The sequence below is a fragment of the Geotrypetes seraphini genome, chromosome 17 (assembly GCF_902459505.1).
Source record: "Geotrypetes seraphini chromosome 17, aGeoSer1.1, whole genome shotgun sequence".
In the NCBI taxonomy this organism is placed as follows: Eukaryota; Metazoa; Chordata; class Amphibia; order Gymnophiona; family Dermophiidae; genus Geotrypetes; species Geotrypetes seraphini.
The window spans coordinates 51,067,718-51,081,196 of record NC_047100.1 but is presented as its reverse complement, the minus strand read 5'-3'; the positions used below and the strand labels follow the sequence as shown (position 1 = coordinate 51,081,196).

The window sequence follows — 13,479 nt, the reverse complement described above, 5'->3', positions numbered from 1 at the left end:
TTTATTGGAAAAAGCACCTTTGGACTTCTACATAGCTGGGCACGGTGAAGACTACATTGATTTAAACAACACTCTCCTGCATCTGACCTGTAAAATTGTGAAAGAAGATGGTTCAGACATTGATTCAGCCGCCAAAGTAGCCCTGGTAAACTACCCGATTGCATCTATTTTTAGCCAATTGGATGTTACCCTGGGAGACCAACTGATTAGTCAGAGTAATAACTGCTACCCTTACAGGGCCCTCATAGAGCTGCTCCTCAATTATGGTGAAGGAGCCCTCAAATCACAGTTATAAGCGGCCTGTTTTATAAGGATATACAGCCGAACATCACGACGTAAGAGATATAGGAGCACGTAATGTGGGTTTTACCGAAAGGGCTCACTTTATAGCATCTAGCAATAAGGTGGAGCTGTTGGGGCATTTACACAGCGATCTATTTTTTCAAGAAAAGCTACTCATCAATGGCGTAGATCTTAAAATAAAATGGTCTCATAACAAAAACTCTTTCTGTTTAATGAGTGGTAATGCTGACCAAAATTATAAACTCCTCATCCTAAACACAGCCCTCTTTGTAAAGAGAGTTAAATGGCCCCTGGAGTGCGCTTGGGACATGCTGAAGCTCTACTGAAAGTTAACGCCAAGTATGCGATACACCGTGTATGGTTGAAGGTGTTTAGTCACACGTGCGCCAGCCGGTATGCTAATCAGGAAAATCTCTTTTTGGGGCAGTTGTCAAAGTTCATCGTGTTGAGCTTTGTGGATAACGATGCTTTCAGTGGTAATTATGCTAAAAACCTTTTCAATTTTAAACATTACGATATTAATTTTGCGGCTCTATTTGTGTGGATGGTGAACAAGTACCCGGAAAACCTCTACAATCCTACTTTGAAAATGGAAATTGTGTGAGAGAATATATGCAGCTTATTCAAGCAACAGGTAAACATCTGAAAGACAATGCTCTGCTGGTTGATTGTCAGGAGTTTTACAAAGGTTATGTGCTGCCGGACCACTACTCGCTGATCAAAACCTGCGGGATGAAATATGTTTTGCCAGTGCTTTACCTCACACTGTGAACATGATTGTGTATGGGGTTTTCGACAACGTGATAGAAGTTAATCATAGAAGGAATGTTCTTTTTGATCATTCTTGAACATGAACACCATACAGATCTTCCTTATTTTAAAGAAGGACTCCTGTGTTGCAGAATCTTTTTTTAGATGTACTGCCCAGTGACTGGTTAACAGGATTAGAAATACCAAGGAAACCCATGGGAATTGTCGTGAACACACACCCTCACAACCTACTGGGAGAACACTGGTTGGCCCTCTACTCGACCTGGGATGGAACCAGAGAATTTTTTGATTCTTGCATACAACTGCCGGATAGTTTATTCTTTCCTAACAGCATTATGAACTTTTTCAATAAACATTATAAGACTGTATTATATCAAAACAGACAGTTAGAGCACCCGCTGTCTGAGGCCTGTGGCTATCACTGTGTGGGTTTTTGTTTTTTTACATCATCGCTGTAAAGGGCAACCTTTTGAAAATATTTTAGAAATGTATTCTGAAGATTTAATGCAAAATGATGAAATGGTACTGAAATTTGTAAAAAATAAAAAACAAATCTTATGTAGATCTTTTCAAAACCCATTTCATACTCCCCAGGGTTGTATTTCCTACCATGAATGCTGTTTTAAAAAAAAACACAAAACCCTTAACATCAAAATGTCTGCAGTCTTTATTTTCATTTTTAAAAAGTATTATTTTATTGAAGATATGTTTTTATACACTCAACGAGCGGTAACTGGGAAATAATTTACGTTTTTTATGAGGAAGCAGTTCTTTGGTCTTGGTAGGTTTCATATATAGTTCAGCAACCTTCATAGCTGGGTTCTCCTTGAGGCATAACAGTATATCTCTGTTGACAGTGTTACCCTCAACCGAGGAAGGCATATTTAATTCAGCTAGGGTTTGCATGAACTCCCTCCAACCTATGGGCCTATGGGTCTGCGTAACACAGCAAATGAGGTCGAGTAGGTTAGAACCACCGATAGGTTTTCCTTGGTATACAAACATACCATTTCCCTCCCAGGATGCAGCACTTTTGTTTTTTGACAGTTTGTTAAGCAGGACTTCAGTATTTTTCCTATAGCGCATGTTGATACTGTTTAACACTTCTTGAACCACAGAGAGGTTTTCTGGAGAGGGGGTTATTGAAGTATCAACCGGTCCCTGTAGACTTTACGGTAGATATCCTGCAAACAACGGGATGGTTGAATAGGCTGGAGTGAGCTTAGATGGCAACTTCAGCATTTGGAACCTAGGACAAAACCAGAATACCAGTCTACGGCCCAGAAATATCAAATTAGAGACAAGTTAATCTAATTATGTATTTTTAAAATGGGTATAACTTATGGGCAGACTGGGTGGACCATTCAAGTCTTTATCTGTCGTCATTTACTATGCTACTATAAACAGCATATATCAATCTAACAGCAGCATTCTGGACTGTCTTTAAGCTTTTTATAAGAGATTTTGAACAGAGTACATCACATTACAATTGTCCATCTGAGATGAAACGTAATTAGTTCAAATAATTTACTGATAGCTCTAAACTTCCTCAATAATGAAAATTTTTTTTAATAACTTTTTGATCAACCAAAGCCCTCAATGACAGACACACTAGAAACAGTAGCGAATTGGATGAAGGATCACAAACTGAAACTGAACCCAGAAAAAAACTAAATTCATCCTCCTCGAAAATAACAAAACCCCAACCATAACTAATATAGAAATCAACGCAATTAATTACAATCCACCCTATAACTACAAGGAATAACAATAGACAGATGTTGCACTATGCAACCACAAATCAATAAAACAATGCAGAAATCATTCACAGTTATGAGAAACTTAAGACAAGTTCAAAAATTCTTCGAGAAAACACAATTCCAGCTCACAGTACAATCCCTAATACTAGGTCTACTAGACTATTGCAACATCCTCTATCTCCCTTGCCCTGCAACAATAACAAAACAATTACAAACAATTCAAAACACAGCACTGAGACTCATCTACTCATTGAAGAAACACGACCACATTACAGAGGCATACCTCAACTCACACAGGCTTCCAATTCCAGCAAGAATTCTATTTAAATCCTATTGTCTACTATTTAAAATTTTAAATGGAGACAGCCCGACCTACCTGAACAACCGCCTCATCCAAAGCACCTCAACCAGGCATAAGAAAACTCACACCCCATTCACAAGCCTTCCAATCAAAGAAGTCAAACGGAAAAAAACTATATGATGGCCTCCTAGCCACTCAAGCAGCAAAACCAGACAACCAAATCTTCAATCTACTGATAACAACTCCAGACTACAAAACATTCCGAAAAGAAATAAAGACTATACTTTTCAAGAAATCCCTGAAAAAGACCTAACACCACAAGTTCCATCTTTCCCAACATTAACTCCCCGACCCCACAAAACAACCTGCTATATACTCTTTATCTTCCCTGGAAAAGACCAGATATTCTCCCTATCCCTCCTGAAAATGACCAGAGATATCTTTTTGCAATCCACCTTCTATAACTCTTTTGTAATCTGCCTTGAACCGCAAGGTAATGGCTGACTAGAAATCCCTAATGTAAGGTAATAACTTTATTGACCTGCAATTTCATAGTTAATTGACTATTTGCACCCCCAATACCAGGACAGAAGTGTCCAGCGTAGTTATTATCTTTCTCCCCACCTTTTACAAAACTGTAGAATTCCTGTGAGCTTTGGAGCTGTTATTGCCATGGCCGTGCTAAACAACCACACTACGGTTTTGTGAAAGGGGTGAGGGTTATTTATAAATACTGAATCATTCCAAATCTTAGGTGTACCTATCCACAAAACCTCCTGTGTCAAATCATTTCTGAAACCCAGATTGAATAGGGTGTAGTATATCAAAGGTATTCAAAGCTAATTTTCTAGCTGTTTTGTGACCCAGCCTTTCTTGACTTTGGTCAATAAAGGGGATAGAGGGCGAGGCCACAGGTCTATAATTTGTCATATATTTTACAATAGCCTTGTTATTCTTTATAATAGGAGAAAACTATATCATCCTCTAAAATATGGAGATTATATAATTAAAACTCAGTTTAACCAATTATTTACCTCCTCCAAAAAAACATTACTATATCTATGGTAACTACAAGGAATTTGAACCACATTCTATCTACTGGTATATCAATGTTTGCCCTACCAATAGCTCTAGGTAATATCAAGTAAAAGCTAAATGGTTTCTGAGGGCTTCTATTTTATTTCTAAAATAACAGGCTAATTCTTCTGCTCTGAAATCAAGTCATCAACCTTAGTCTCTAAATGGGGAGAGTGTGTGCAGTGGTTGAAATTGTGGGTTCAAATCCATATTGCTCCTTGTGACCCTAGACAAGCCATTTCATCTCTCCATTGCCTCAGGTACATTAGATGGATTGTGAGCTCACCAGAACAGACAGGGAAAAGTGCTTGAGTACTTGAATAAATTCATGTAAACTGTTCTGATCTCCCCGAGGAGAATGGTATAGAAAATTAAATAAATAGTCATGGAATTCACCAAAGCAGATAATTTCTTATGAACTATCAGGTCTGTGCCAATCAAGTCAGCAAAATATTTGTATATATGTCATTATTCTAATTGATCCACATTATTGGTACATGTTAGCATTCAGATTGTAGAATTATTCCCCCCCCCCCCCCCATATATGTAGCAATGCTATATAAATGATAGTAGTAGTAGCTGTGATTGAGGAGGTTAAGTAAAAAGTTAAAAAAGACACAAGAATGCATCACTTACCCTCTTGGAAGAAATGGTCATTGTTTTAATTGGAGCTGGAACCTAAAATGAAAAGAATATGACAGTTGAGAACCATTTTTGAAGTAGAAATATTTCCCAGTATAGCAGGCAACTACTTCCAGCCACAAGGTTAGAAACATTTGTAAAGTTGTCTAACTCTGTGAGCAAGCAGTTCAGATTCTGGTTTACTATACGGGAACAGGTCCCCAGAATAAGAGAATGATGCCCTGCAAGTAGGTTGTGTTCATTCATACCTCTTAAAAGAATTATCTACTCCTTTGTTACCTATTTGGGGTAATGGGTCTTTTCATCCTGGTATGATATCAATTAAATTTCAAATGGCAAGGAGAGGACCTGTTTTTTATTTGTATCAGATCCTTAAAGATGATGGTACTTTACTCTCTCAGTTGCGTAATATTTATGGCTGGATTAACTTAGATATTTTTCTTATATGCAACTTAAATATTATGTGAATTCTTTGCCAAATTCAAATGTACTTATTAAGGTATTAGAGCTTTTATCAGAAATATATTGGCTAGAAGCTCAATTGATAGTACCATTGAAATATTTCAGACATTCTCTTATGGATTTTTCTCCATCTTTAGATTATGCCAGGGTGGCCCAGGCTTGGTGTGTAGAGCTACAAATCACATTACATGGTCCCAATATACATAATTTCTTGAACTTATTATATAGCTTATTACCTGATATATCATATTTTGAAATGAGATATAAATTTGTTGTTCATATGTAGCGCCTTGGCGTGCTTATCACTCAACACTCGTCTCTGAAGGCTCTTGCTTCAAATGTAGACACCCTAAAGCCAATTTAGCCTTTATGTTCTGGTTCTGTACTTGGGTACATAAATTTTGGTCTATAGTTTTTTCTAGAATTGGTAAAATGTGGAATACTAGGTGGTATTGTAATAGTCACAGCTTATTTTGGTTATTTGATTTGAAATATCCTATTCCCAGTGGATTTAAGGATTTTTTGAAAATAGCCATACTTTCAGGCTTGAAAATCATTCTTTCTCTTTGTGTTAAACCATTACATCTTACTTATAATCACTGGCATTCCAATATGCTATACCTTTTAATTATGGAAAGTATGTCTCTTTCTGAATGGGAAACAAAAAAGGGACAAGTGTTGCTCACGCTTTGACAGCCTTTTTAAAATACGTTATCTCCAACAGCAAGAAGTCATGTATTGATTGATTGTTATTCATGGGGTTTTATTTATTTATTTAGCAGTTCTGAGAGATGGGAGGGAAGAAAATGAACTGAGGGGGGGGGGGTGATTATATTTTAGTATTGTATTGTTACAATATTTACATGTATAATTGCAATATATATATTGATATATATTATTATAATGTTTGTAGTTACATTTGAAAAGTGCAAAAAAAAATCATATGCAAAATAAATATCATATGCAATAAAAATCATATGCAAAATAAAAATCATATGCAAAAAAAAAAAGAATTATCAAGCTGAACTTTGTGCACTTTCAAACAGTAGGTGGCACTCTGCTTCTTATAAAGAGAAGGGAGATTCTCATGTGTGCAATATATAATCTTGTTTCATTCTTTTTACTGAGGTTATATAAATTCTGTTAAGTTGCTCTTCTGAGTTGTTAATAGAGACTTCTAGTAAATATAGCAGCAGTTCTGAATTTCTTAAAGTAATTTTGCCAGGTAAGATGTTTTCAATAGTATTTAAAAAACAAAAGGAATTGACCCCAAAATATCCACAAAGAAGAAAATCCAGAGAAAACCAAAAAAACTCTGTGGAATGACTATGTTCCTAAATGGACTTTATTTGAACGTATTAAAGTTCCAAAGGTACACTAAAATCATTCACATAAAATAATTCCATCCACATAAAAGTAAATCATCCACATAAGAGCCTTAAAGGACCTAGTCCACTAGGGATACAGGACCCAACACGGTCCGCGTTTCGACAAAAAGTCTTCTTCAGGGGTCCCTGGGGGTCCTATAAAGGTGAGTACATGGGAAACAATTGTGTGGTGAGCCGGAAGTGAGACACTGCTTGCACAGTCAGGGAGGAACTGGAGGGGGAGAGGGAAAGGGGGCTGCTTTGGGGGAGTGCTGTGCTGGGAGACAGACAGCTTTGCTTGGGGGAGAAGACAGAAGGGGGGGCCACGGAGAGACAGTCAGGGAGGAACTGGAGGGGAGAGGGAAAGGGGGCTGCTTTGGGGGAGGGGTGTGCTGGGAGGCAGACAGCTTTGCTTGGGGGAGGGGAGATAGAAGGGGGCCACAGAGAGACAGTCAGGGAGGAACTGGAGGGGGAGAGGGAAAGGGGGCTGCTTTCTAGCACCCGTTAATGTAACGGGCTTTAACACTAGTTTCATATAACCATTTCATAGTATGGTTATCTTTACAACAATCCAGAGAGTGGCAAGCTGGAAAACAGAAGACAGGTCAGCCTTCATAATTGCGTTTCTCAGATAACCTGGAGGATCCCAAAACTTAATTTGGTGGTGTAAAATGGTATATGGCCCCGTCCCATTCCTCCCGGCCCCACTCCGTTCCGCCCGAATCATGCCCCGTTCCACCCACAGCCCTGCCCTCTCAACCTGTTCACTTGTTGGGAGGGCATCTGCGCATGCGTTGGTGTGATGCGATGGCATCACATGAATGCGTGTGACATCAATGTATTGCATCCGCGAATGCGCATATGCCGTCCCGACGTCACTGCTAGCTGGAAGCTTTTCAAAACCCAGACAAAGTTTTGGGTTTTGAAAAGCCTTCAGGACCTCCGGACATGTCCTTGAAAAGGAGGACATGGTTTGGGAAATCCAGATGTCTGGTAACTTTATACAGTAAAACTTTGGATTACAAGTAACTTGGTTTGCAAGTGTTTTGCAAGACAAGCAAAACATTTTATTAAATTTTAACTTGATATACAAGCAATGTCTTGCAATACAAGTACATACAGTATACACACATCACAACTATGGTTCTTCTCTCTCTGACGCTGCAAGAGTATAGTGACTTCTATACGAGCAAGGTCTTGCAATATGAGTACATACAGTCTACATGCATCACATCATCACAACTAAGCTGATGGTTCTTCTCTCTCTGATGCTGCAGGAGTGTAGTGATTGTTCTAAATGAGCGAGGTATTGCAATGCAAGTACGTATAGTATTTTGTATTAAAGTTTTTGGGTTGTAGAACGAATCATCTGAGTTTCCATTATTTCCTATGCAGAAATTTGCTTTGATATAAGAGTACTTTGGATTACAAGCATGCTTCCGGAACAAATTATGCTTGCAAACCAAGGTTTTACTGTATATTCATTCACTGACAAGTGGGCACAACTATGCAGTTCTCACCTGAAATTTGATACTTAAGTATAGTTACTGATTCACACTTATTCTTTAACAAGCACATACAGGCAATGGTAAGGAAAATATATTTTAAATTATGGTTATTAAGTAATCTTAGACCATATCTTTCTAGAGCTAAATTTAAGTATGTCCTTCAGATAGTCGTTCTGTTTAGTTTAGATTATTGCAATCTGCAATCTCCTCGGCATCCAGCTTGGCCTCGCACCGCCCACTGAATGACCGACATCAGCTTTCGCGGGACTCGCGAGAACTAACGTCAGCAGGCCGGATGCCGAAGAGATTGCAACTGCCCTGCACCGCGGAGTCCCGAGCCATGCGCCATCCAGCGAGAGGGCTCTGAAAAAGTTTGGGGGAGAGGGGATGATTTTAAATCAGTACATAGGCAGCCCCATTTAACTAGGCTGCGCCCCATGTATAGGCCATGGCCTATGTATGGAGAAATTCAGTAATATACTTGTGTATGCACCAGTTGGCGCCAAAATATTTGGTTGATAGTATTTTGCCATATATACTGCCTCAAAATTTACGTTCAGCTGATCTTGGCAACCTTTATAGACCAACAAGAAAGCAGATGAGATTACAAGCAACCAGAGTGGGCGCCTATTCCTGTATAGGCCCTCATGAATGGAATAAGATTTCATTATACATACGATAGCAGAGAGAGTTGAATACTTTTAAAAGATTATTAAAACAATATTTATTTTGTAAAATGAAGTATGGGTGTTGAACATCTTAGCTTTGTGGTAAAAAGCTGGACGTTGTGGTTAAAAGAGAGTGTAGTACTGTCTTATTTTATGTAGATGTTTGTTATTTATATTATGTGTGTGATTTTGTAACCCACTTTATATGTCAGTCTATGACATACTGGACTGAAGAATTTAATTATCTGGTATTCAAAGAAAAACATATTGTGTAAATGGATGTCAATTTAGGGTTACCATACATGCTCTTTTAAGAGGACATGTCCTCCTTTTGGGCTTCTTCAAATATGTCCTCCAGGTTTTTCATTTTAAGAAAAATATTCTTTTTCTTTTATGTGTTTATGACCAACACACTTACTCACATAGTGAGAGAAACCATCTCTGGCCTATTAGTCAGTCTAGATACATAGAGGGGCATTTTTGATAGGATGTCTAAGTCTGAGTTGGACGTCTTGGAAAAGTTATCCAGAAATCCAGTAGAGAAAATGTCCGTTCTCAAAACAGCAAGACATCTATTTTTTTTTTTTTTCTGAACACTGCCAATCTATAAACTCTAATGAAATAAACTAAAATAACACTCTTTTGAGCTACAATAGCAAAATAACATCAGATTTAGGAAGTTGGTTTGGCTGAGAACTTTTAAGCACCCCTTTGTATGTGAGCCATGTGAATCTGTCATACAGGCTGGAAAATATTGGTGGGTTTTGTTTTTTTTTAACATTTTTGGGTGGTGGGAGGAGTTTGGTGACCACTGGGAGGTGACCTTGATCATCTGGTCAGTTTGGGCACCTTTATTAGGATTTAGATGCTTTTAAAACAGGTCTACTTTGTCACACCCCTAGCCTTAGAGCTCGGCTTGTGCCAGGCTGGGGTTTGACTAAAACCAGCCCAGCCATCAGAAGGGCTAACCAATGTGACAAGCCTGAGGTAAAGGATAGGGAAAATGATATATTCCCCTTTAAGTCTCAGGCAGCTGATCTCTAGGGAGGAGAGGAATGTGAGGAGAATATCCTGGAACAGCCTCAGATCTCGTCCACCTTCCCTGCTGACTCTCAGCTGCAGAAGCTGATTGCAGCTCCTAAGAAAGGTAGGCAAAAGTTGCAGGCTGCTCCTCCCCCCCGCAGAGAACTGGGCGTGCCCGGCTCAATGTATTAGAGGCTGCTCTCAGGAGAAGACAGGCAGTCTGCCCTGAGCCAGCTCAGGAAGGAGGTGTTCAGGACGGGGCTCCTGACCCTCACTGCTCTACTGATATAGAGATGGTGGGTTTTGACACTGACCCTGTGGCTAACCAGACAGCAGAAGTAGAACCCATGGATTGCCAGGAAACTGCTTACTTTCCTGAAGGTATGCCTATGGAGGACAATTAAGTTACTTGTTTGAAAGTTGTGTTTTTCTCTTCATGCTCAGTATAGCAATTGTTTGCACTGCTTCTCAGCAGCTGTGAGTATTTAAATGAAGAAGGATAGTAGTGCTGAACTTTTCTTTCTGTGAAGCCTGAAAGAAAAACGTTTTTTTTTTAAGCTGAATTGAACTGCACTGCTTAAGTTTATATTTTGTGGTTTTTGAATGCTGTGGAGTGTGGAAGTAGTTTGGGGAAGAATCCACTGGTCATCCTTGGTAGGGATTGTGGGGCCATTTGTGGCATTCTGTGATAACAGATTCGGCTACTCCCCTCCCCCCACCAGCTTCTTTCAAGTTGGCTGGGGCCAAGCCTGCCATAACCTAGGCTTGGACACCACACTGATTAGGAACTGGAAAAGCAGTGGACTTATGTTGGCTGCCTCTTTTCAAAGGCAGAACTTGGAAGTTAATTTGCTTATACTTACCTGCATAAAGGTGGGAGCTGTGAGACACTGTTCTCAGCTCATTTTGTTTTTGTTCCTAGTTTTCTTTTTATTGTTTTGTATGACCAAGAAGACTGCTTCAAAGTCATTTACCAATAAACCAAGATTGTGAGTGATTTTGGGTATTTACTATTCTGAATCTTGTTTCACTTCATTGAACTTGGACACCAGCAGGACTTCCAGCTTTATGGAAGCACGTCGGAGGTGAGCTATCTTGTGCGCTAGCTGGAGCCAAACTTACCCACGGGTGCCGGCTGCGCCACAACTTCAAATATCTAAAAATTAAAAGCCCCCTTTTTTTTAATTATTTATTCATTGAATATTTTTTTAATGTCTTGTTTTGTCCTCCCCTTTTTTCATTTTTATTTTTAAATTGTTATACGCATTGAAATATGATATTGCGTAGATAACAAATCTTAATAAACTTGAAACTTGATTTTGCTTGATTTCTAATATTAGAATACAATACTAGAAATCAAGCAAAATCAAGTTTCAAGTTTATTAAGATTTGTTATCTACGCAATATCATATTTCAATGCGTATAACAATTTAAAAATAAAAATGAAAAAAGGGGAGGACAAAACAAGACATTGTATACTAATTATATACGTTCTAATACGAACTGGTACAAAAGGTAAGGGGGATGAACTACAATCTTTAGAGAAAGAAAAAGAAACATTTAGGGAAGAACACATATGGTGGGAGCACATAAAAAGAAAATAGAATAAAATAAAGAATAATTACGTAGATATAATGGTAAATTGTTCCAAAGCTGGGTGCTATGACCGAGAAAATAGTAGATCTCCTGGTCCTTATTATTTTTAGAGAAGGAATAGTTAATAAATGTTGCTATGTTGATCTGAGTGCCCTAAATGAAGAATACGGTATCAAAAGACGATCCAAAAATATAGGCACATGTTAACAGTAAGATTTTAAAAGATATTCTATGTGTGATTGGTAGTCAATGTGCAGCTTGGCTTAAAGAACGTTAACCACATTAAAAACATAATATAACATCCAATCAGGTCCACATCTCGGGGAGGAAAAGAGCAGAAAATCATTAATACTAAAGAAAAAACACAGCATATTTGGCTGAAACATTTTTTAAACCCATTTAACCTAATGGAGTAGATCAGGGGTGTCCAACCTTTTGGCTTCCCTGGGCCGCATTGGCCGAAAAAAATGTTTCTGGAGCAGCACAAACGCTGCAGCAAAACAATGGAGGGAGCCGACAAGATGCTAAACACCTGTGGGCACCAGAGGAAAACACTGCATCGCTCTCGACCAGGGCTGCAGAAAATACTTCACGGGGCCATATGCAGCCCTTGGGCCGCAGGTTGGACACCCCTGGAGTAGATAATACTGACATTTTCTCAGGCTTATTAACAAGAAATAATTCTAGCTGACTTGGTTCCAAAAACACATAAGAATTATTCTCCCAGGTAACCAGGCATTTATAAGGAAACTTTAGAAAGAAAATGCTTCCCTATTGCCAAGATTTTAGGTCTCAGCAACAAAAAGGCCTTATGTTGAATTTGAGTCTGCCTGGATACGCCGGGGAAAATTGATATAGATTGACCATAAAATGAAGCTGGGTTTTTTTTTTGGATAATAAGTTTTCATAAGTTTGTTTTTGTTTTCCTCCAAAGAAGACAATGTAATTAACAAGGTAGCTCTCTTAAATATAGGCTCTTGCGTATTTTCCAAAAACTTTGTAAGGCTATCAGGAGAGGAAATATTATCCATATCTCTTTCAGGAGCTATTTTGTTTTTACCAACTGGAATATAATATGCATTAACTATATTCCTGTCTTCTAATACTATCTGCAAAACCTCTTTTAGATAAATTTTTAGAAACTCTCTGGGCAATAAGAAATGCATTACAGGAAAATTAAAAAATATCAAATTGAGAACTCTTGTAGAATTTTCTAATATTTCCAGTTTAGAGTGAATCAATAAACTATCTTTACTAGCAGATGTTTGTGCTGACTGACAGAGCTTAACTTGAGTTTCTATCTTTTCTAATTGTTCTCCCACCACTTTTAATTTCAAATCTTGTTCTTTAAATGTCACAGAAAATCTTCTGAAAATTTTGCAAAGCTCTGTAAGTTTCTCTGTAGAGTACTATTCATTTTAACAATCACCTGCATAATATCTTTTAAAGTAATATCATTTCCCTCTGAAATTGACTTATCTATAGAGTGATATTTATGAAAGACAGGGACCAAATCAGAAGTTATACACAATTTAGTCTCAGTGGTATGAGAGACCTGAGATATATCATTTCCATCTCGTTCTTCTTCAGACTCAAGCTCTACCACCAACCTGGAGTGATCAGTGTCGGATGCACTGAATCTTCCTCCTATCAGTTGTGGGGGAGGGGGAGGTCCCCCCTGTTGACAGAGAAAAGTCCAGGGGAGATAAGGGACCAGCTGATATTGATGGCGTTGCTGGAATTAGATGTTTGTCCATAGGACCTTGAATCTCCGAGGAGACAACCTGCTTTTTCACGCCCCCCCCCTTTCTTTTCCCCATCAAATTGCTTGAACAGAATATTCTGTTCAAGGATCCAAATATGCTCCAGATCACGCACCCTTTGGACACACGCCCTTGGCCATACTCCGCGGAGCGGATTCGCTGATGTACCGTCCTGCCATAAGACCCCGCAGTCACAGGAGAAGGGCAACCGGCCAACTGGCTCTCGACGCTCCCCCAG

General features: G+C 38.7%; 1 protein-coding gene across 4 annotated transcripts in view; it reads right to left on the bottom strand.

The window, feature by feature from the left end:
• SEMA3F (semaphorin 3F) overlaps positions 1-13,479 on the bottom strand; it is a 917,803-nt gene that overhangs the window by 109,436 nt on the left and 794,888 nt on the right. For all 4 annotated transcript variants that reach the window (XM_033925950.1, XM_033925947.1, XM_033925948.1 and 1 more), the window contains one exon: positions 4,849-4,890. In XM_033925950.1, coding sequence (XP_033781841.1) covers positions 4,849-4,890 — 42 coding nt within the window. The remainder of the gene's footprint in view (positions 1-4,848; positions 4,891-13,479) is intronic.